The sequence below is a fragment of the Cydia fagiglandana genome, chromosome 1 (assembly GCF_963556715.1).
Source record: "Cydia fagiglandana chromosome 1, ilCydFagi1.1, whole genome shotgun sequence".
Classification (NCBI taxonomy): domain Eukaryota; kingdom Metazoa; phylum Arthropoda; class Insecta; order Lepidoptera; family Tortricidae; genus Cydia; species Cydia fagiglandana.
In genome coordinates, this window is record NC_085932.1 from 643300 (window position 1) to 667235 (window position 23936).

Consider the following 23936-nt stretch of genomic DNA (forward strand, 5'->3'; position numbering starts at 1 on the left):
GTAAATTTCATTTGATAGCTTGACGTGACGAACGCGTTCGCGTTAAGCAAAGGCGTTAGGCAATTGTATGGGATTTATAGTTTCCAAAAGTTCCCTTAAACGCCACTAGGGGTTCTGATAATTTGTACAACGCGTTAAGTTTTCTTACATGTTCCAGTTCATTCGGTTTTGAGTGTTTAGAGTTCTTGTTGGCAGCAGCGTGTGTCCGCGTCCGAAGAACGCTGAAAAACTCGGTTAGCTCACCGTTGCCAAACGCAGTCTGGCGTTTACTAACAGTATGTCAATTTAACTTTATATCTTCAATCAATTAAAATCCAGTTTTAATCCAAATATAAGTTCAAATTGGCTTCACGGTACTTATACCGATAACGCCTTTACTTCCGCATCACAAAACAAAAAAATTGCCGTTTCATACATTTTGGCCTGTAGTCAAGAAATAAGAGAGTAAAATTTATTTTCGCGATTTGGGTGTTGGTTCCATTGGTCCCATAGTTGAAGTTGCTCACTATGACATTTCAATTCATATCATAAAATATTGCAAGTTATTAAAAAAAATATCATGTATAGATAGACCGACTGTACACTACATGATTTTTTCATGAGGTTCGATAATCCTATTGTTAGAAATGACTTCATATAGGTACCCATACTCGAATGGAAGACTTATTTTAAAGCATTTATATATGTAAAGTAAAAAAGTGGACCGTCATAAGGTAGCAAATATTTAAAGTTTTTAAGTTGTTTACTGCTTTTCACTCATCCACTGTGCCACAAACCGGGTAAGTTGCAGTATAATAAACATTTAAAAATACGGTCCCGCCCGATCAGGCCACAGATTGTGGATTATATTTCACTGACCACAGCTCCAAACAAAGCTCGAGCTACGTGATCGCGGTTCCAGAAACGAGATTGTATTTGTTGACTTGGAGGTGTTTCCTAAATTGTTTAGTTTTAGACGTGAATTTGGGACTAGGTTAAAGTGAACATTGAAATGTAAAGAAAAGAGTCTTTCTGAGTTAACTTTGCACTTCTTGAATAGAACAAAATATAGAATATATATAGAATAGTGTCATTATAAATGTCATATTTGCATAGAAATCTTATATTAATGATAACCTTCCTACAATTTGTCGTTGCAAATTCAGTGCAAAGTTAGCTTGGTCTGACTGTAAGTATTATGGTCCAGAAAGTTTTTCAAGATGAGTCATTTTTGAAGATGTCATAAAATACTTTTTAAGAAAAAAAATTCTCAGATGGCTAACAGTCGACCTTATATATTTACAATAAAGTTTACATTAGGCCAGTTAACTTATGGAGCTCTTATGTGAATTTATGTGTGTTATTATGTGAAATATATAAACAGTTCTAGTCAGAATGAAATTGAGCTATATATTTCCACTAAATTATAATAGGTATTCCTTTTTGAAAATAAAATGGAGCCCGATACTGATTTTTCAAACTTGTTATGGTTTTAAGATGTCCGTCGGTCGTCTTATTTATTTTACGCGCCTCTCACGTACAACTTTCACTCCATTTCGCATCCACCAATAAGCACGAGCGATCTTCAAATTCTCCTGGATGTGTGTGTGTGTATACACACACATCCAGGTTTGAAAAAAAAAACCTCTAAAGCGAAGTAAGCTAAAGATTCAGGATCCTGATTACAATACATATAAACTGGCTTATAAAGCCATACTATTTGCATACAAATGTACCTAATTAAAGAAATATGTGTATAAAACAGAAAAAGAAGCATTATTAAAAGACCATAGAACATGCAAACACCTTAAACGAATACAATTCTGAAAATTCAAAACGATTATTTCAATATGACTCTTAACGTCCACGCAATACTGTTATGAGATTTTTATTTTAAAGAGCATAATGTTTATGAACAGCGATATTTAAAAGTCACGTAATACAGCCACTTAGAGTGTAAGTTAACGCTTCTCAGGCACGATAAAACTTCGCCGTTAAAAATTCACTTTATTTGGTTTAAAAGCTTTTTACGGTTGTTTTCAACTTCTATTGACCATAATTAGACGCTAACGCGACGCGATACAATGTACTTTCAGCCGTAATAGCGACTGAGTGTGAAAATGGGTATGAAGTACTTGTTATTACAATAATTATATGCTGCAGTGCACTTCTAGAAAAAATATAATGTCAAAAACGTCACCAGCCTGCAGAGGCGGGGATTTTCATCGACTCGCTTATTGTGAATGTATTGTTTAATATAACAAGACATGTATTGAATATACTGTTGACTCACCAGAAGGAAAATGCATACCTACTTTAATTTTGACTACAAAATGATGTCTGTTATCATTCACTTGTACGTCTCGCTTGCCAATAGGTACATGCATTAACAAGTACTTATGACCGAAATGCTCGCACGAATGCTCGCATGTTGTCATTTGTGAATGTCAATATGTATTGACATTCATTTGGATATCAAAATGTACGTGGTACTATTAAACGAAATTAATAACTAGCTTAAATCTAAAATAGGCCCCTAATTGTTGTATATATATTGTATGTAATTAAATGATTTTTAAATGTACGTTCGAATCGGCCTCCAGGATAACCTTTATTATTCATAATAACATCTAAAATATCACCCTAAAATAATAATTATTGTCAAACTTTATAATGAGGGAAATCTGATACTGAAATACTGTTAACAACCCGATAGTTAAATTTAACTACTAACTTCCAACTGCTAAAAGTTCAATTCAAAACAAAACCGTTTAAAATATCCAGAATCATTAATGAGAAAAAATCGCTAAGTCGGCTCTTCACTGGAAGAAAGTTTCCTTCCTGCCACCGTTGAAAAGATGCAGCCTTGCGTTTTACCAGCTCAAAACATCTTAAATACCCTGACTAGTTCAATTCAAAACTAACCTTAATACGTTTTAGATAAGAGTGTTATTAGGCGATTCTTCCGCTCACTTAAGCCGTTTTCTTGTTGATGAGAAAATTCCCTTTCAGGTTTACTCCCGTGCGCGAAATTAGTTCCAAGTGAATGTCAGGAGATATAATAGTTGGTTCAATCCGTCTGTCGGCTCCGTCATAAAACTTGGAGGTGCAGTTCAACTTCAGTTTCAGCTGGATCGTTTTTAGGAATATTATCGTTAAGTTTGAATGAGTTGAAAGTCTGACTAACCTTATCAAATCTAAAGCAATGGAGGTTTTTGGAGTTTTAATGCTGTTATTAGATTTATGGAACTTTAAGCACAGGAGCTGCGAAATATCTGTACCTACATGACTCTGTAAAGCGTTCAGCTGATCGTGTTTGGCTATTTTAAGCGACCATTATGGCTTAGGTGTTTATGGTGGCGACTTTGGGTTTTTAATCCTTTATTGTACAAAATGTCGTCCGCTAAATCTGTTAAAAATATAAGTTCGGTCAAACTAGACACTCTAAAATCACTGTAACAGCCCAATTCGGATTTTGATCTTATTTTAATACGACATGCATGTGTAAGAGTGACATTCCATTTCCAACTGCAGCTGAAATACTGTTCATTTTACTATGGAAATTGACAGTGACAGCGACGCGTTTCCATAGTAAAATGAACAGTATTGCAGCTGCAGTTGGAAATGGAATGTCACTTTAATGTAGTGAAAATCGTGCATGAGATGCGCACCGATCACAAAGACGATGGTTAATGTCGTATCATATCAGTTCAATGTCATAGTAATAACAAATATTAAATAGGAAGGTATTGAAATTAATATTTACGTTTAATAAGGAACTCAATTACATAGATACACTGTCATATTAAATATATTAAGAACAGGTAATTCACGTATTTTAAGTCGGAAAACGCGCGACTTGTTGTGTGCAACCCATCGTTTGACGATAATGCCGTAAACGAGGGTAGTTTCTCGCCTGCCGCCACCGGCGCCCGCGCGAGTCATCGGGCAGCGGCCCGCAGTCTGCGCCGGTCCGTCACAACACAAGCTCCCTGATGACACCTCAGTACGGAGTGAAACATGCTGAGCGTTTTTCGACTTAAAATATGCTATTTCAATATTAGCAGTATAATATATTGTTAAGAATAATCCAGTTAAAATTTGAACTATTAAACATAATCCTAGTAAAGATCCAAAATTTCATCATGTTGAAATATTAGATGGTGATGGAAGATATGATGGGATATGATGGGAGATATTGGATGGTGATCCGTTCTAAATATATTTAATATGTCTATGTCTCACGGAAGTTTTGTTATTAAAATAGGTACATTGTATTTAGCATAACGTACCTGTCAGTGAAAATTTGTATTGCCTAGTTCGTCCTTTTAAACCAGCTAACTAATATTATTTGAAAAATGACGTTGGAATCGCATTCATTGGATTTTATTCAGCTGTCTTAGCGCCGCGGGGCCTGCGGGTGAATTGCATTATCACCGTTTTAATTAGGCTCACAAAGAACTGCTTTCAGAGAGGTACGCTTGGAGTTCGGTATTTGTGGGTTGATGAATGTTGTGTGTTGTGTGGATTATCAATTTTGTTTGCTTAGTCAGTAATCCTATTTATTGACTACTTTGTCGGGCTTTTGACATGTTTATCTTACATAGGTGACTCGTTCATATAAAACGTTCACTCTCAGTTTTTTTTCTAGTAACGCCCAGCTATTTATAACACAAAATAAGTAGATATCATCTATTTCACTTATAGTTTGATTTGATCCCTAGTTGTAAGACGAAGCTTAATGCTTTGAAACTTGTAAACAACGTGTTCAATTGATCAGATGAATTAAACTACTGAAGATCTAATAGGGGGTATTACTGCAATATTCTGCCGCCAGAGTGCAGCACCAGCACCTATCGTAAACCACACAGAGTAAATTATACATACTGTGCCTTAAATTGTTTTATAATAACAAGTTTTCACAAATAATAAAACATGACATTAATGCATACAGGGCCTACCGGGAAACGCGAAAATCGAAATTTAGTTATTCTTAGCTTCTTTATTGCTGGAATATGCAAGAGTGACAGAGAGGTTAGATAACGAAATTTTCTTGATTCGCGGTAGACCCTCAGATTGTGATGGATTGTGGTAGGTGGCGTGCCCTATGCATAGGGTTGCCATACGTCCGGATTTGTCCGGACATGTCAGAATTTTTGACCCTTTGTCCGGTTGCGGCCGGACTTGGCAAGTGTCCGGATTTCTAGGAAAGAACTTATAAAAAAATGTTTACGTGATATACTGCGTAACGAATGCGATACGGCGCGGGGAGGGGGCCACGGGATCGGGTGGAGGGAAAGGGAAAGGTAGATCCACGATACAGTACACCGCAGAGAGCAGCGCGCCGCCGGGGCGTCGTTCAAGCTACGCCAAATGTCCGGATTTTTAGGGTGATGTCAGGATTTTTATCAGGACATTTAATACTTCCATATGGCAACCCTCTATGCAGAGATTCGCGTAATAAATATTCCCCATTCTCTGAACGGAAGTATTCTCGTACCGGTATTTCGTCTGCAACATTATTACACAGGCATGACAGTAACCAATTAAAGGAGTTAGACCAAACCACTAGTTTTAAAAACAGTTTTAATTGTACATTGTTTGAGGCTGACCGCTGGTTAAAAGAACTTTAAATTTTGTTTAACTTCAACGCAACATTGCAGTATCTGCGCCTACTATTTCAAAACGCTGTAAGCCCCTCTAGCCTTGACTAAACTTTGGTCATTTTACGACTACTAGCTCCATAGTTTCCTACAGTTTTAAAATGACGTAACTCCTTTAAAGTTCTAGTTGAAATACGTTGTTTTAAAGCTAAAGCCTGCATAGGCGTGGCAGTGGCCGATTACAGGGGCTTAGATAACGGTCGGTCGGAAATAAAAGCCGGGTAACTGCTAATTAGGAGGCTAGTCGATGCAAATCGTTACCTCGCTGTCACAACCTCCTATCTGACGTATTTGCAACAGGAAACAAACCTTAAACAGCGTCAGATTAAGTTCAAAATCAAATGGTACGGACGTTAGATAGGAGGGTGGGGAAGCGATGTAAATTCGACCACCGCGTAAATTAGAGGCAGTGGCTAATTTTGAGTAGCTATGCTACTTATTTGCGCGCTCAGGATCTCTGTGTGCGAGTTGGTAGCTAAATTACGTAGGAGTAATGACTAAACAGTCTATCTGAGCCGGTTTGTTTTAATTACTTCTTAGTTAAATACACTACAGATGCAGAGTATACGTTTCAAAGATTAAGGTTTGTACGTTTTGTGAAGAATAAGTAAAAACCCTTCAATATATCTATAAATTTGAAACTGGAAAAAAAATTTAATGGAAAGGAAAAGTGTGACTAGGTACTTGATAAAAATAATTTGATTTGTTACCAAGGTTGTGTATAGATGGCAGCACCAATCTCTCTCACTTTATCGTAATTCCGTAAGGGATTCGTATAGGAGGTGCAAGCACACACTGCTCGCCCTTAGAGTTGGTCAAAGACACCTATCTATTTTTACCAAGATGGCATACAGTCGAGAAATCAAGACCGGTTACGCCGTGGCGAGGTTGCCTAGGGGTTCACGGTGTTAGCCGCGCCAGCTACTCGTAAAGACGCCAGTTCGAACCTGGCCTTCACCACTAGAGGCTGGAGGGCTTCGTCACATTTTGTTTATTCTACGACTTCTAATATTTTAGTTTATTATCAATTTTAGCTGTATCCTGTCAATTTCCTTGATGAAATGTATGACGTTCGCCGCTGCATTACTGCCGAGATTTTGACGTTCATTTTGTCTTTCATTTTATCAAGGGCATTGACCGATGCAGAGGAGGCAATAATGACACCGCAACAACCAGTAATGCAGCTGCATTTGACATCCAATCGTCACAATAAGAATATATTAATGAAACCTTGCGCATTCAATTAATTGAAACACTTGTTCTGTCCAAACTAAACTACATGGATTTGGTGTATGGCCCACGTCTCCTATCAAAAACAAAACGACTCATACAGAGGGTGCAAAATGCTTGTGCTCGGTACTGCTTCAATATCCCGCCACGAGCCCATGTTACTCCATATTTAAATAAACACAATATTCTTAAAATGCTGCACCGACGCAAGCTTCATCTGGCAGGTCTCCTTTTTGGAGTAGTAAAATACAAATCCCCATCATATCTCTTCGAGAAGTTGTCATGGATGTCCACTCGCAGGTCACTTGGGGCTCGTAATTGCAGTGTACAATTGATGACACCTCGTCATGCGTCGGCGGCTTTCCGTGGGAGCTTTAGGTATGTCGCAACCAAGTGCTGGAACATTATTCCCCCCCCTCTCAGGAACCTAAAAAGTGTAACAAGTTTCAAAACCAAACTCAAAATACTTATACTTCAACACCAGCAGTCACAGGAGGCATTACGGCATGATACGAGTTGCTTTTAATATAATTTAATTTTTTTATTTTTTTTTTGTTGTTTAGCCGAAAATGTTACATGTTTTACAAACAAATAGTCAACTCAATAATAATGTATACCTGCTTTTTCTGTCCTTTCCTCACGATCACACAATGCGTCTGTACTTGATCTGTACTCTGTATGTATATAGTGCTTGTTGTAATTTATTTCTTCGCTTCGTCCCACATTACAATTGCGCGTGTGGTTATCTTTTTTGTCTTTATGTAGCTATCTTATGTTATTTAATTTAATTCCCTTAGTGTACAGTATAAACTTTCAATTGTGTAAACTTGGCATGATCTCCATGGTCAACTGAGGAACTTTCACATTGACAAAATAAACTTCACCTCTTTAGTTATGTTGTATCAAAGTTGTATTTGAATTTATCACTTTTGCTGTATATATGTTGTCACCGGATATATGTAGTTATAAAAGTTATTTTCATATGAATGAAAGGTAAAAAAATATACATATATATTTATCGCGTTGTACGGCATGGCCATTTTTGTTATTGTCTTGTCAATGTCAAATGTCATTTTCAGCTACTGCCATAGACAGTAGTCAAGATGGCGCCGGTCGCTGCTGCAAAGGCTGCGTTCAGCTTATGATAGGGCCGTGTCGTACGGCTGCGTTCGTGGCCCACAAATGGTCTCGCCGGAAGATCAGCGCTGGCCCTCGGGTCAGTATTATGCTGAGGCGAGCCCATTTCGTGGTAAACTTTAACGCTTTCCAACTTTATTAATATTTGTAGTTTTTAGTTATACTCTTGTATGTAATCTTAGTTTTAAGTTTATCACGAATAAAATGCTTGATTCTGATTCTGATTCTGAATAAAAAAAAATTCTATCGGTGGCGCATATGAATGTGAGTATATGAATTATAAAAAACATGGTTGTCTGTAAAGTGGGTTCACGGACGATAATTTTGAGTGATAACGTCATAAAAACGTGGCCGTAACGTTACCATGGAGATTTGTCCACAACGTGACACTTTCTCGTGCATGCTACCAGTGTTCATCGATTTATGACGTTAATCACGTCAAAAAAGTCCTCGTGCAATAAGTTTAGAATTACAACTTCTACACTTTTGAAACTGCTACGCCAAAGCAAGTAAAATAACCTAAGTATCCCAAAGTTGTGTACAAAAGAAGCATATCCATTACCTTTGTAACCGGACTGCAACAGGAATAAATCGCTCCGCAGCTTCCGGCAGCCATCTTGGATTGCTCTAACGGGTTCATTTCCTGCGCCTATACGTTTCCGGTCCAGTCGATGCTGCCAAGTCATATTTTTTAAACACTGCCATAAGTTAGTTCTTTATATTAAACAGAAACCTTTCTTGCGAAAGCTCTGCAATGTTAGCTTTTCTAATACCTCTATATAGTTTGGCCAAGGAATGTCTCATTTCAAATACAGATAGAGAGAATCATACTGTCTTTGTCTTACTTAGGTTAGTACAAGCATACCTAAAGGATTTTTTTTTCTTGTTAAAACTGACAGATTGGGCTTGCCAGAAGTAGAAGCGTTCCATTTCATTTCCACTTAAATTTTAAAATTGGTATAGTAGAGAGGTCATAGATATCTTTACATTTTTCGCCTTATTATAAAGGAGTAAAGTGCAAAATCTTAGAGTTCGAATCGGACCGTATCTTCTCTATAGAAATATAAATAACTTATTAACTACGCCTAAATAAGATAGTAATATCATACATATTACCTAAGCCGATCTTCTAGTCCAAATTCTTTGGTCGTTATTATTCACAACCACGTTAATTAATCGCGTAAAATGAAGTTTTAAATTTACCTCTGACGTTAAGTCGAGTGCGGGTAGTTCTAAAAATTCGCGCGCCTAGAAGATGTTGATGTGAACTTTAGCCAGTCTTCTCTGATACCACGGGGACATAGTACAGTCATTATATCCAAAAAACCGACCCTACCCGTGAATAATTAGTTCTTGGATTTTTTTTTCGTAGGTCCCTCGGGGGGGTCACTGGGAGTGTAAATTCAAAAAGTAGGCTTAATCAGGCTCCTGCGTATATTCGAAAAATGGATTTTTTCCAAAAAAAAACGGTTTTTCTTCAATAACTCGGCCATTTTTGATTTTACAGTAAAACCGTAAGGACAATAATTGTAGGAAATTTGATTCTCTACAAGTTAGTCCAGTCATTATATCCAAAAAACCGACCCTTCCCGTGAATAATCAGTTCTTGGATTTTTTTTCGTACGTCCCTCGGGGGAATCACTGGGAGTGTAAATTCAAAAAGTAGACTGAATCAGGGTCCTGTGTATATTCGAAAAACGGTTTTTCTTGAATAACTCGGTCATTTTTGATTTTACAGTAAAACCGTGAGGACAAAAATTGTTCAGAATTTGATTCTCTACAACTTTGTTTCCCTTCATTTATGCCGTAAAGCGTGGAACATAGGAGATAATGATAATATTTTGAATTTGTCGCGTTTTTCAGGTTTAATTTCTAAAATATCGATTTTGGGGGAAAGAAGGTGGGAACCAAAATTGTTCAGGATTTGATTCTCTACAAGTTTAGTCCTCTTCATTTATGTCGTAAAGTTGAAAATAAACGAGATGTTGAAAATATTTTGAATTTGTCGCTTTTTTCAAATTTTATTTCCAAACTATCGATCCTAGAAGAAAAATTGTGAGAACCAAACTTGTAGAGAATCAAATTTTCTAAAATTTTTGTCCTCACGGTTTTACTGTAAAATAAAAATGACCGAGTTATCCAAGAAAAACCGTTTTTGGAATATACACAGGACCCTGATTCAGTCTACTTTTTGAATTTACACTCCCAGTGATTCCCCCGAGGGACGTACGAAAAAAAAATCCAAGAACTGATTATTCACGGGAAGGGTCGGTTTTTTTGGATATAATGACTGGACTAACTTGTAGAGAATCAAATTTCCTACAATTTTTGTCCTTACGGTTTTACTGTAAAATCAAAAATGGCCGAGTTATTGAAGAAAAACCGTTATTTTGGAAAAAAACCATTTTTTGAATATACGCAGGAGCCTGATTAAGCCTACTTTTTGAATTTACACTCCCAGTGACCCCCCCGAGAGACCTACGAAAAAAAAATCCAAGAACTAATTATTCACGGGTCAAAATCTATAATGACTGTACTAACAACGCCGTCCTCGAAACGTCGCAGGTTGTGAATATAATGACTAATCGTGAGTTTAAATTAGTTCATATACTTTGGTGTCCGCCTACTATTTATCAAACTTGTTTGTTGTATAAAACCATTAAACAATTCGTCTATCACTGCTTTTATACCGTGATCGAATACAAACACATTTGAAAATATTTGAAAAGCAACACATGCGACCACAATTGTTATTCCGAAAGCCGATTGACCCAAAGAGATTTGAATATTCAATAAAATAGGCAATAAAAATAGATTGAGTACCCCAATATACAACCTCCACTAGTCGTACAGAATAAGCGGGCTAGTTTACCGTTTTACCAACCGAAGAGATATTTGAACTTTGAAAATTATTGTTAATACATATATTGTTATGATGAGGTAGGTACTAGAAGTGAATTTGTATCGCACGTACGGATGTGACATGGGAAACTTTCCGAAATAGTGATTTTTTTAATAGGGAATATTAGGCAAAGCTCTGCGTAGGTGGCCACCTTTGTAGCACATACAGTAAACAAACCACATTGACACATCACACGTCACGTCAATCACATGGCCTACCGCAAAACAAGAAAATCGAAATTTCGTTATCTAATCTCTCTATTACTCTTGCATATTCGAGCGATAAAGAGGCAGATAGCTACATTTCGATTTTCGCGTTTACCGGTAGGCCTTTGTTAACAAATCGCCTTGATTCATCAATGTCATATTTTATTGTCTGTGAAAACTTATCAAAAAACAGTTTAAGGCACAGTATGTATAAGTTAGTCTATGAATTTACTGAGTCGGTAGTGCTGCACTCTAGCGACAGAACATAGCAGTAATATCCCCTATTGGTAAACATGACAGTTAAGAGTGTCGCTGTTTAAGAATACCAAGGGCGGCATCCGCTCGATGTACTTACCCCCTTACATTCCATTAAGTTGTCAAAAGGGCCTCTAGGTTTTGGCTCTGGGCGTGCTTCCATTTTTGAGCGGCATTCAAAATTTAAAGAAGTATGATAAATTTATATTTATACTTACATATTTACTCATGTCACTCAAGATTATTTTAGGCTTCAAGCGCGATTCATAGAAAGTAACATCATATCAATAACAGATGTAAAATCTGAATGCCGCCTCTGTAATCCCGTTGGGAACCATTCCGCGATCAATTAATATCAACTTTTTGTATTGTTATTTAAATTGGATGCTGCGACGGTAAGGTCGGATGATATATTATTGTCTGCTTTCACACTTTTATTTCAGGATTGCAATGGGTTTACGTTCATTATAATAAGCGGGAAGATAAATTTCATTTCGATTCGTGTGGGAGTAGCAAAACTTTAAAATCGTATTGGTCTTTTATTTTCATATCACAAATTATGGATATGTAAGTGTAAGTTGTTTATCACCTTCCTGGTGTTGTCCCTGCCTTTTGCTAACGGTTCATGAGAGCCTGCGGTCTGCTTAACTATTAATCCTAAGAATTGGCGTAGGCGCTAGTTTTTAAGCAAGCTATATCATCATCAAGCTATATCTTACATAGCCATTGACCTCAGAACCTAGAGTGGAAACCAGCAAACCGAAAAGCGACTGACAAAATATCAGATTACATTTTAGTACTTACATAAGTTCCGAAAATAGGTACACGGCTGTTTTTACAAAATCAAAGAAAATCTTATGGTTCGTAACGGTCGTTGCCTTAAGGGGCCCACTGATTAACAGTCCGCCGGACGGTATCGGCCTGTCAGTTAGAACAAAATTTTGACAGTTCCAAACAACTGACAGGCCGATACCGTCCGGCGGACTGTTAATTAGTGGGGCCGTTTACAAACACTTGGCCGGTATTTTTAAAATATTATCCCACAATTATTTGGTACATTATTTTTAGTCACCATATTAAATGAACGTTTTCTTTCACAGGGTGCGCCTTCCTGACTTACTTCAACCCGGAGAGCGCGTCGAGCGCGCAGTCAGCGCTTCATGAAAAACGGACGCTACCAGGGGTGAGTACTTGTTATATGACCACTATATGACTCTTACATAACTATCGTTTATTTTAGTTTTTTTATGACATAAGAGGCAAACGAGCAGACGAATCTCCTAGTGGTAAGCAATTACCGTAGCTCATAGATACCTGCAGGACCAAAGGGGTTGTAAGGGTGTTGCCGGCATTTAAACTTAAGGTTCGTTCTTTTCTTGAAGGTCTTAAGGTCGTATAGGTCCAGAAGTTCCGCGACCATTATATAACTCTTACATAACTGTATTTTAGTAAGAATACTCTTACACAATCAGTGATCGATAGAGATAAGAACAGGCAAGTCAATGTACGAAATTCTTTATGCTCAGCGTCCTTGCTTTACTTCTAGTTACGCGGGCAAATCCGCTGATAGAGGCTAGACATTAATATAAACATACCAACCATCGTTTTTTTTCATATCATTAAGAAGCATAGCCACATATGTAGAGTCCCGTATTTGTATACTCAAGGCGACAGGAATTGAACCTTAATGTAGTAGCAATACGAAGCATTTCATTCTAGAATTGCCGTTCGCCCAACATGAAAAGCAAACACTGTGGCAGCATTGTACTGCCGCTATAGACTTAACATTGAATCTCTCTTACAGACTACGCATTCAATATCAAATTCATTCCTATTATACCTACCTATGCTAATAGCAGAGATATAATATATATAACTCCTTATAAGATAAATAAAGTGCCTCGGAAATCAAGAAAAAGTCATTCTCGAATTGATACGGCGCACACACCTTTGGCCTATTCTCGGCTAGATGGCGTTGACGACACCGTTTGATATTTAACAATTTTAACACATATCAGTGAAAGAACATGGGTCAGTATGGAACAATATAAATTAAAAATCATTTATCATTATCCGTAAACATATTTTGATTAATTTATACATTTTCAATTTTATTTTAAGTTTTAATTGTGTGTCGATAGATGGCAGTAAATGTACCGTGACTACAAAATTTACTTTGGCAATAGCCCTCTATACTATCTATTCTCTTTGCTAAAAGCGACACACATAGGTACAGTACAAATTATGTCCAAAACTGTCTCAATAATAGCATCTTAGTAGAATGTGGAGTTGATGTCGATTCAAGGTATTGCTTTTAGAATTGTATCAAGGTCCTATCATAACAAAATCTAAACATTAAATAATGTCAAGGCATAATCGGTCTCCTTAGTGACCATTGTTTAGTGGCTTTTTAGTTATAGGTTAATTAGTAAATTAGTAAATGCTAACACTAGTCATTAAATAGGTAGGTACTTAGCTTAAGCTAACAAAATCTATGGATTGTTAAAATCTGAAATAAATGATTATTTTATTTTATTTATTTGTGTAGGTAATGTTTTAAATGCGTAAGAGATCTGTGAGAGCCAGTATGCGACCACTATATGGCTATGTGATTCTTGCAATGTTGCCACAAGTGAGACTGTCTTCCTATCCGTGGTTGCTTTGTATTCTGAATAGTGCGAGAGAAGGATAATTAAACGGTGAATTAACTGTCTGTCTGTGTGTTGCTTCTAAGATCTGCATCCGTGCAAGGTCCGACCATGTAGTGACAATGTGTGGAAGTGTGAAGTGTGTAATTTGACGTTTATGCTATCATTTGCACACTCGGTTGCTTGCTTAGTTTGCGCAATTACCTTTATCCGACTCTAGTCATAGAGATATAAATAATCTTAGAGAGTTTACTCCATACATAGATAAAAACCCATTTTAAGCGAGTCTTGCCAGACTTCAACAAATATTAAACTATATCGACTTTCAAGCCCCGCACAGGTGGTCCCAATTTAGGCAAAAGCTTTCCGCGGCCCGAAATAAAGTAATTGTTCTGAAAATTTAAGTGGACGTAAAAACTCGGCTGGGACTCTACGTTTAAAACGTGACATAATGTTTTACCACAATACTAGATTTTGATGACTGTCGTAAAATGGCTTGATCTGTGTTATCTTTGTTTTTGATAAATAAATCATTTATTATATGTATTTATAAAATATAAATGTAAATATTTAGTAGGTACATTTTAATGCAAGTGCGCGAAACATGCCATTACATACGAGTCCCTCGATGTTTGTTAATTATAACATACCATCACATCACATTATAACATAAGTCATTATTAATGAGTCGTATGCGAATACAACACATTGAGTAAGTACTAAATTACACTTACATCAAACGCAGTAAAATTAATAATACCGCAATAAAATAAATATTGGTTACGTTATCGGGGAAGGACATAGGATAGTGTTTACAAATCATCATCACGGCAATGAAGTTGCGGGCAAAAGCTAGTACCTACGGGTTAATGTTTATACCTCACTGATAGAATCAATAAACGGGAGTGGGGGTTTAAAAGTTATCTCTCTTCTTTGTTGGTCTCCAAGACACAATGTATACTCGCGGTACACGCCACAATAAGGGTCTTACCGCCGTAATAGCGAAAATGACCAGCGCCTTGCGACGAATTATACGGCCATGAATAATGCATGTGGGCTCATACGCGGCCCGTTTTTTACCATTTGCCACTTAAACGTGACACTCGCGGCTATTTATTTGTATTAAAATAAAGCTATTTTCGCTGTCTGTTTTTGTGGCAAAGGAATGTGATGAAAAAGTTTTTGAACTTACTGTATTAATTGATGCTATTCTTACCGTAAAACCACCAAACTAAAGATCAAAAACTACCAAGTTACGGTCTAAAATGAACCCGAACCCTTATACATAGGTACTTAGACGTGATTATTAGGATACTTGGAAAATTATACTTATAAATGAAAGGAAAAACTCACACAAAACAAAAAAGAATATAGCTATTGTATACTTACTATACTTAGCAATATATATAGTACTTTTTTAAGCATTGTTGCGTTACTGGATTATATCTGCGGAGTTTTACAGTACATAAATGAATATTACATGATTCGCATGCATTGACATAAATTTTGCATGGCTAAAGTAATTTTCCCGGTTACGTCAATATAAGCCCAGGGTCCATTTAGGGCAAGTTTAGTCCTAGATGTTTTAATAACAGCTGTTTGTTAATGTCCTCTAAACCCAGAGGACTGCTATGGGCTTCATTGAGATAATTCCGGCTTACACACTTTCCTTCAGCGTCATCAAATTACATTATAAGTAGGAGTCCGGGTTTGAACCCACTAACTCCCGTTTAGAAACAACACGCCTTACCGCTAGGTCCCCAGTACTTACCACATAATCTATAATTTACTACATGAAATGTGTTAAGTTTGATATCCAAATTTCCTAAAAGATGGCGCTGTTACAAACGCAAACTAGATAACGGTAGTTTATCGTAGAATATACATATCGATACCTTTGGGTTCACTTGGCGTAAAGGACAACATCGCTTCTTATACTTAAAAAAGTATTTTCAAAGCGGGTCGTAAAGGGCAAGTTCAATAATATCAATAGTAAAATATGTTTTTTTACGACCATCTTGAGCTTGACCATACGATATGAAAAATTATTAAGACAAATGAAGGGCTTAAAGGACGACAAAAGACATGTAAGTCATTTATAACTATTCAGCGGTAACCTTTACGATAATATCTTTGAACATCTAATTTGCAACTGGTCATTTACGCCCCTTGAGCTAAGCTGTTTTTGCAAGTTCATAGTGTAAAAATTGGGTCGTAAAGGCCACTTTTTAAGAGATATCGAAATTTTAACTATACAGAACGGAATTCTAAACAAAACTGTATATATAATTCATTTTCGCCAAAATGTTTTTTACTTCAATTGAACCCAGAGGTTAAGGATATATAACTGTCAAATATGAGAATAAACGATTGGTATTGGTAACTTAGCAACTTATTTAAACAAAATGGTTTTTTTTACTCTCTTTCACCATAAAAATAAATATTATTGACTTACATACAGATGAATATGCAAAAGACTATAAAAGTAATCCTCAGTTAACGCAGGTGCGCAAAGCCAGGGATACACTAGGGGCCAAATATCTCTCGCGACATAAATATGTCGGCGATAAGTCAAGCGAAGTCGAGCGATGTCATTTGATATAGTTGGTGACATCGCGCGACGTCAGGTGAAGTAATAAGTGTTTCGTTGTCATGATTAAAAGTCGACTACCATGCTTTAACGTTGAGTAACCACTTTAAAACAAAATCGCAAACCCATCAATCGTCAACTAAATAAACATCAAGTGAAAACCCAACGCAATGCGTTAAAAGCCTACGCGGCGTGAAACTTAAGTGTTTTAATTTTTGATCTGAACCCTAATCTTCCCATAAACTCAAACTGGAGTTCCTCGTATTCACCCTGAATATAAATTGTGTCATTTCACGAAAACCCTAATGGAAAAGCAGATTAAATAATTCACGCGTAAGAAATTTTGAGGCCATAAAGGCATTCATAAATAATAAGGTTACACATCGAGGCGCTTTCGAAAATGTATTTATATTTTTTCTAACCTTTGTCGCTTAAAATATTCCCTATACTGTAAGTGTAATATATAAATCATTGATAAAATTTCGCGTTGACAATGATTTATGAAGTTTAAGGAAAAAATTCATAAATATTTTTGTGTTTAGATAACAAAGGTTAGGACTTTCCCGCTTTATTTTCGGCTTTTTGGGCACTCTACGTATAGGGAATTCCTGATAAAACAAGAAGTTGACGTGGTGTTCGTTTATGTTGATTCCCGAACAGTTTTGGGTGAATTTATTATTTCGCCACGCATTTTTTGGAGGCATTTTATATGGATATTTTTGCCAGAGGGCATATTGAACCGGGGTGTAAAAGGTACCTACTTGTTTATTTTATGTGCTCTGGAAATACAATCTTTATATCTGTATTTTATTTTTGTAACTACATTTTTGTTAGCGATACGTGAAACTAAATCCATACAAAATTAATTAAAACTGTATTCCCAGCCTTATTTCTTGTATACTTTTAGGTTCAGCCTTCTATCGGCCAGACTTTGTGAAAATAATTATATTATTATACATAGTTCAATTAGTTAATAAATAAATTCAATTACTAAAAAAATATTAATGTTTACATTGTTTCAACAGAAAATACATTCCTAATTACAACAAAACCTCTTGAGCATACATCGCTTTATTAGCGTTCAGAAAGGAATCTGCTGCAGATGTAATACATAATTATTTTCCTTCGTATTTTCACAGAAACGTATACGTTACGTATACGAACGTGTCTCGCTATTTCAGTCAGTCTTGGTAAAAAAGTACTGACGTTGACTGAAGTAGCATGAGAAATACGAACGTGTCCGAGAAAATACAAAGGAAACAATTATGCACTACATCTGAACCATTGCTATGTGCAACTCACACTTGACAGTAAAATGAACGCTTTAAGGACAAGTGGCATAATCATTAATTAAAACAGTTGCTAGGTACCCTTATCGGACATTATCGGCGAGGTCAACTAGTAGGTATATAAGTAGGTGTGTAAGGGTTGCAACCGCGCACAGCCCTATCCAGAGTGACTTAATTTACAAACAAAAATATGCAAATGGTATGCAAATTGCTGGTGTGTTTTTGCTTTAGAAAATCTACAGTTTTGCTGGCGGGTTTTTGGAAAGTAGCAGGTGAATGTTGCTGTGTGCTTTCGTTATACTCTAGGGTCAAACACAAAATGCCCCAGAAAAGTGTTCATACGTTCTATATAATGTTTTTGCTATCATAATAGTATTTGACCCTCGAGAACTTTTTTCGTGAGTTCACCTGGAGCAGCATTCACGATTTAATAATCTGATATGTTATATCAAGTATGTAATTATGTTTGTAACAAACTTTCCAAACAATTTGGTCTGACGTAACGGACCTAAGAAATAATTAAGTAATATCTATTTCATCATGTCTATGTCGGATTTTCTATTCTATTTTTCTATATTGTTTGTTTACATTATGAAAATACATTTGATTAAAAGGGAATTTTGAATGGAAATTGAATGGAATCAGCGAACATGAATAATGACGCGGGTGAATAACAAGTATTTAAGTTCCCCAAAAAGAAAATCATTTTCTTCCATATTATTTATATACGCTACATATACCAAAGAAAAAAGCGTAAAAAAAAAAGCTTGTTTCCAACCACCCACAAATTCCAAACAGTAAAGCTTGTAAAGATAACGTTTTATCATAAAACTTTTATATGCGGTTCCTCGTGATAATATTTTCATAGTAAAATTTGGCTTAGACATATCCTCGGGACATCTCCTGGGATCGCCTGAGCGTACATATGTTATTCAACCGTTATTCAGCACTCCTGACAAAAGCACCGTCTCGAAAACCGGTACTTATAAGACTTCTAGCTGAGTGTGATTGTTATGGGTGTAGGGATCTAGTTAGACTAGTTATATGCTAAAATGGTATGCGAATACGACAGTACGTGACCTTTGAAAAATCATAACAAAGACGTGTTTTGTTTGCGTGAGAAACAAAAATGGTAGAGTTTTTTTTTATTATTTAGAATCACCGTTTGGCCGTTAGGAACGCTTTGGCGTGTTAAATATTGAATTTTGTCGCCAGGGAGATGTGACACGACTCGCTGTTTAACCGATTATGCCTAGGGGTTGTAATTGATTTCAAAAAAGCGACGGGATTTATACAATGCACCATAAATAAAAATATGGAAGAAGAACGAAAAATACAAGAAATTGCTGGGGACTGGTTTTCTATTACCAAAATGAAGGCGAAAAAATTTACACAATCGGGTTTTAAAAACTTGAATACGAACTAAATTTTCTCTTCATTTAAATGATGATTAGGAACTGTAAAAATACAGGTGGTAGTTGTACTTTAACTCACTCTTACCTTATAAATAATTTTGTCAAAAAACTTAATTTCATATAACCATTATCAATAAAATTTAATTATACCTTTTGATCGATTTGATCACGGAAAATAGTGTTAAGATTTAAGAGTAGATTAAAACATCATGAGAAACTATTTAAGTATCTTACTGTAAATCGTTACAATCATGTACATCGAGCTGCATAAGTGCATACCTACTTTATGAATGACTTCCATTCATATTAAGTATCTTACATTTTTATAACAGTGAATGACTAAAGCCGTATTAAAATGTACTCTTTCCGATCCATTTATGAATATAGATTAATAATTTACAGAACAAATTAAATATTCTCAGAGTCACAATAAAATGCATAACGTTAAATTAACAAACCAAAAAGCGTAACACTCCACATGTGCCTCTAAATCACGCACTTGGCACGAACCGCAGCTGAATTGAAAAATGTAAATGATACGAATAAAGGCGGTATAAGACCGCTATGCGACTAAACGCAGCTAATAAGTCATGGGACTGGAAGGCGTCCAAAGCAACAGGTCTATGCGTAAGTTAAGTGATTGTTGGTAGGTTTTATGCCTTTGTAATAGGGTTTAAGATTGGTTAGCGGGTTGTGTCAGTTTGTGGGATGTGTTGTGGTGTGGTTGGGTGCAGTATGCCAAATTGTTTATTGATGATCAAAATGGTTACGGCATGCTATAGTTATTAATTTACAGGTATAAACCATCAAGGAAAGAAGTTATTTCAATAAGAAATGTGAGTAGGCGTGTGCTGTTATATATTTTAATATATATTTATTGTACATAAAATATATGAATATAAGGTACTTGAGTTGACGACCAGTCTGTAGGGTAGTGACTCTGCCTATGAAGCCGATGGTCCCGGGTTCAAATCTTGGTAAGGGAATTTATTTGTGTGATGAACACGGATATTTGTTCCTGATGCCTGAATCGTGGGTGTTTTCTATACTTAAAATGAAATTAAATAATATTTCAGGGAACTAGTGGCAATAGGTACCTAAGTCTACTACCTACTACCTGTTCTATGTATTTAAGTATTTATATATTGTATAATAGAACTTTAAATACATAATTATGTTTACCAAAATTTTCGTAGGTATAAAATCCAGTACACAGTGAGCCTTAAGTTGTGAACTTTTTTCAGTTGGCTCATTTCTTACTGAAACTTTAAAACATCACATAAATAAACCAAACCTGCATTTCTTATGCAACGCGCCGAGCCCAAAAGCATTATTTTATCTCTTCTTCAAAATCTTAAACCAACTCTCATTCAATATTCCAAACTGAACTCTATTTCTTTAATCATACGGTTGGTTTTGAAATGACGTGGTGGTGTTAAATAAGATATTGCTGCGTTAAACAGATAACGTTCGTCTTCGTACCGCGTATTGCATTTGTTTTCGCGTCCCCGAGGATTTGTCGTGAATTAGAATAACATTGTATTGCTCTAACGTTTCTACCGTACGTGCTTACCGACTGAGGATAAGATGGTTTTGGTTTAATGGGAAGTAAATTTAAGCTAAATGAGACATATAATTTTTCTTTAATATAACGTCTTTTTCCAAAAAGCGTCAAGTCAAGAATTAAGAATTATTAATTTATAAGTAAGATCGACTATTATGTAAAATATAAGAAGGTATTTTGTCTACAATGATTGCCTACTATACGATTTTTATACAAGATTGTAAGTCGTTACGTGATTTAGTAGGTATAAAGAATCAATACTAAATAGGCGTGTTATAGTTAGATATGAAATAAAAATTTTGTTAATTCTAACCCCGGTTTCCTCCTGCTATTTTAAAATATAAAATCATTTCACTATTCATCTTAAGGTATTTCATCCTTCTTAAAACCGTAAAAGACTAATTTCAACATCAAACACGAAACAGAGATCATTCATATAAATTAACACCTTGAAGCTCGCCGCGCCGAGTTCATTGTAAATCTGTAAGAAGTTCCGTAGAAATTATAAAACAAACTAACATACATACATGTTTGAAATCATGACTCGTGCGCCATAACTCGCTTCCTCTTGAGGAACTCTATTGAGCTGTTGACTGTGATTTTTGGGCGGTAAGTGTGTTTTAAATAGGTTTATTGTGGCTTTAATGCATGATATTACATATTACATAAATGCTCTAACGAAATAATAAGTATGAGCTATTACGCCTTATGGCTGAGATGATGATGATGATGAAATCCCCTTAGATATTATTCAAAGTCGAGATAAATAAAGAACGCTTCAGTCATTATCATTCTAAAAGTAGCTGTATGTTACAAAATTATTCGCATGTAACAAACGAAATTATTCAATGATGTTCAAATTGAATTAGCAATTAGGCTGCATGCGTTCAATTCAAATTTTAGAGCAGCAAATAGTAGAAATGTAATTTAATATCATGGAGTAAACTGCAAATTATTATTTCCATATATGAGTGTAATTCCATAATTACCTATAAAGTTATTATATTGAAATGGATTAATTATTACGGGTTAGTAATTTAGAAAGACTTAAGTGTTATAAAATAATGGAGGTAAAATTGATGGTTACCGAGATAGTGAAATTAGAGCACCCAACAACATGCTGCTTCTTATATTATGATAAAGTAAACAAAATGTCTAAAAACCATCTGTCAGTCACGAAATTGGATATACCCAAGATTCGTGACTTCCATCACTCATTACAAACTCTCACCGACAGCTCTATAGAGATCTGTAGCAGCACCAAAGATTTGTGTTTAAAATTTGGTCTTATTATAGCTTTACGGTCGACTCGCACGTCAGACGGCAATGCGTCTTAAATCGACGCCGGCGCACGTTTCCTACATCGCGGGAAATCGGGATCGCACGGGAATTCGCGGGTACCGGGATTTTGTGTTTTGTGAGTGTGTGTGTGCTTGTTACCATGGATTACGACTCGCTGGTGTATTCGCATATTGCGAATTACTACGATGATTTGGTGAGTCATGTATTTTTGCATAAAAAATGGACATGTTGCCTGCATGTAGGTTTTTTGCTAAGAGTAATTTATTAAAAAATATTAATTGTATCTATATAATAAAAAAATCACTATATGTAGTTAGTAAACGATTTTATTAAAGGATGCTACGTAAGATATTAACGTAGGTAGTACAATTTAATTTACGTACCTATTTACTTAGGTGTAGGATATAATATATAACTACTGCTTCGGTAAGTCAGTACTTTAGGTATTTACTAGAATATATATCAAAATATATCCAAATGCGTTGTTTGTTATTTGGTTACATTAAAGGCATGTGCTTTTTGCACGTAATAATTATTATATTTAAAGAACCTTTCCAATATTTTCAAAGCGAATTTAAGGCTTGCTTTAATGTAGACCATATTTACAATTACAGAGCTGTAATAAATTTAGCAAATGTAAACATTGCGAAACACCGTGGACCGTGAAATACCTACCGAATGGAAACCACACAAGATCTGGGGCCCATTTCTCGAACGGTATTGGACTAATATAATTAATCCACAAAATCCGTCAAATCGTACGGGTTACCATTGGCAACATCCTATCAGAATTTCGAAAAATAGGCCCCTGATACTCGTATATCAGCTTCCTGTGGAATCGGTCTACCCACTGTACAGTACTGTCCTGATCTTATACAACATTATTAGGCAACTAGCCCTTTAACCTTGTGATCGGCACGTCTATCTAATCGTGGTGCGGCGCGTCATCGTGAACCTTGTGTGAATGCACGAAGGTTGATATTGGGCTAATGTACGATTCCCATTGACCGGTTGGCGTCAAGCCGCGCCGGAGCGCATTTTATAGTCGCGTGCGTCAGTTGACGTTTTTCTGCGGTTAAAGTGTTAAGTTAAATAGCTTAACACTTTAACTTCATAGTCCCCAACGCTTCCTTTGAGTTTAAGTAAGGTTGAATAATTCAAATAATTGGAGGAGGGCCAACATTCACATGACTTGATACTCACAGTCGGCCGTCGGTCCTTCAATTCGCTTTTAACCCTTTGAACGAATCCACGATTTTTCGTGTATGGTATCGTGGATTTTCTTTCCATAATGAATTTTGTGTATACTTCTACTTAACATAACACCAATAAAAATATTTACCTGTGTAATAATAGGAAACTGCTGCTTAAACATTAGAAAATACTAAATTCAAATAATTTGTTTTATTACAACATTCACACTCGCTGCCCCATTTTCTACGGCTCTAATTGTAATCGACTGACCACTAACTCATACACATACTAATTGTGTTCACTAATGGCCGTTGTGGAACTGCCTTTTCGGTAATATCTAGCTGCGATGGTTTCCCAATCTGTGCCATCGGCCAATTACCGTATTTTCGAATGCGATTGGGTAATGTGCATTGTTTGGAATTGCGTTAGTTTCGCATAGTACCATCAGCAACACTGTTCACTGTCCATCGGTGGACCTTATGACTTTTGTAATAAGGTTTACGAGCTGCCTGTTACCAGTGTGGGCGATGGTACCTTAGCTTAGCAGTGTCTAGTGCAAACT

General features: G+C 36.1%; 1 protein-coding gene across 6 annotated transcripts in view; it reads left to right on the forward strand.

The window, feature by feature from the left end:
• The window catches only part of LOC134670168 (CUGBP Elav-like family member 4), a 797956-nt gene that overhangs the window by 114951 nt on the left and 659069 nt on the right, over positions 1-23936 (forward strand). For 4 of the 6 annotated variants that reach the window (XM_063527978.1, XM_063527899.1, XM_063528142.1 and 1 more), the window contains one exon: positions 12473-12555. In XM_063527978.1, the coding sequence (XP_063384048.1) occupies positions 12473-12555 (83 nt within the window). Of the gene's footprint in view, positions 1-12472; positions 12556-22076; positions 22374-23936 lie in introns of those variants that run through there. The other 2 variants (XM_063528282.1, XM_063528334.1) reach the window with 2 other exon arrangements.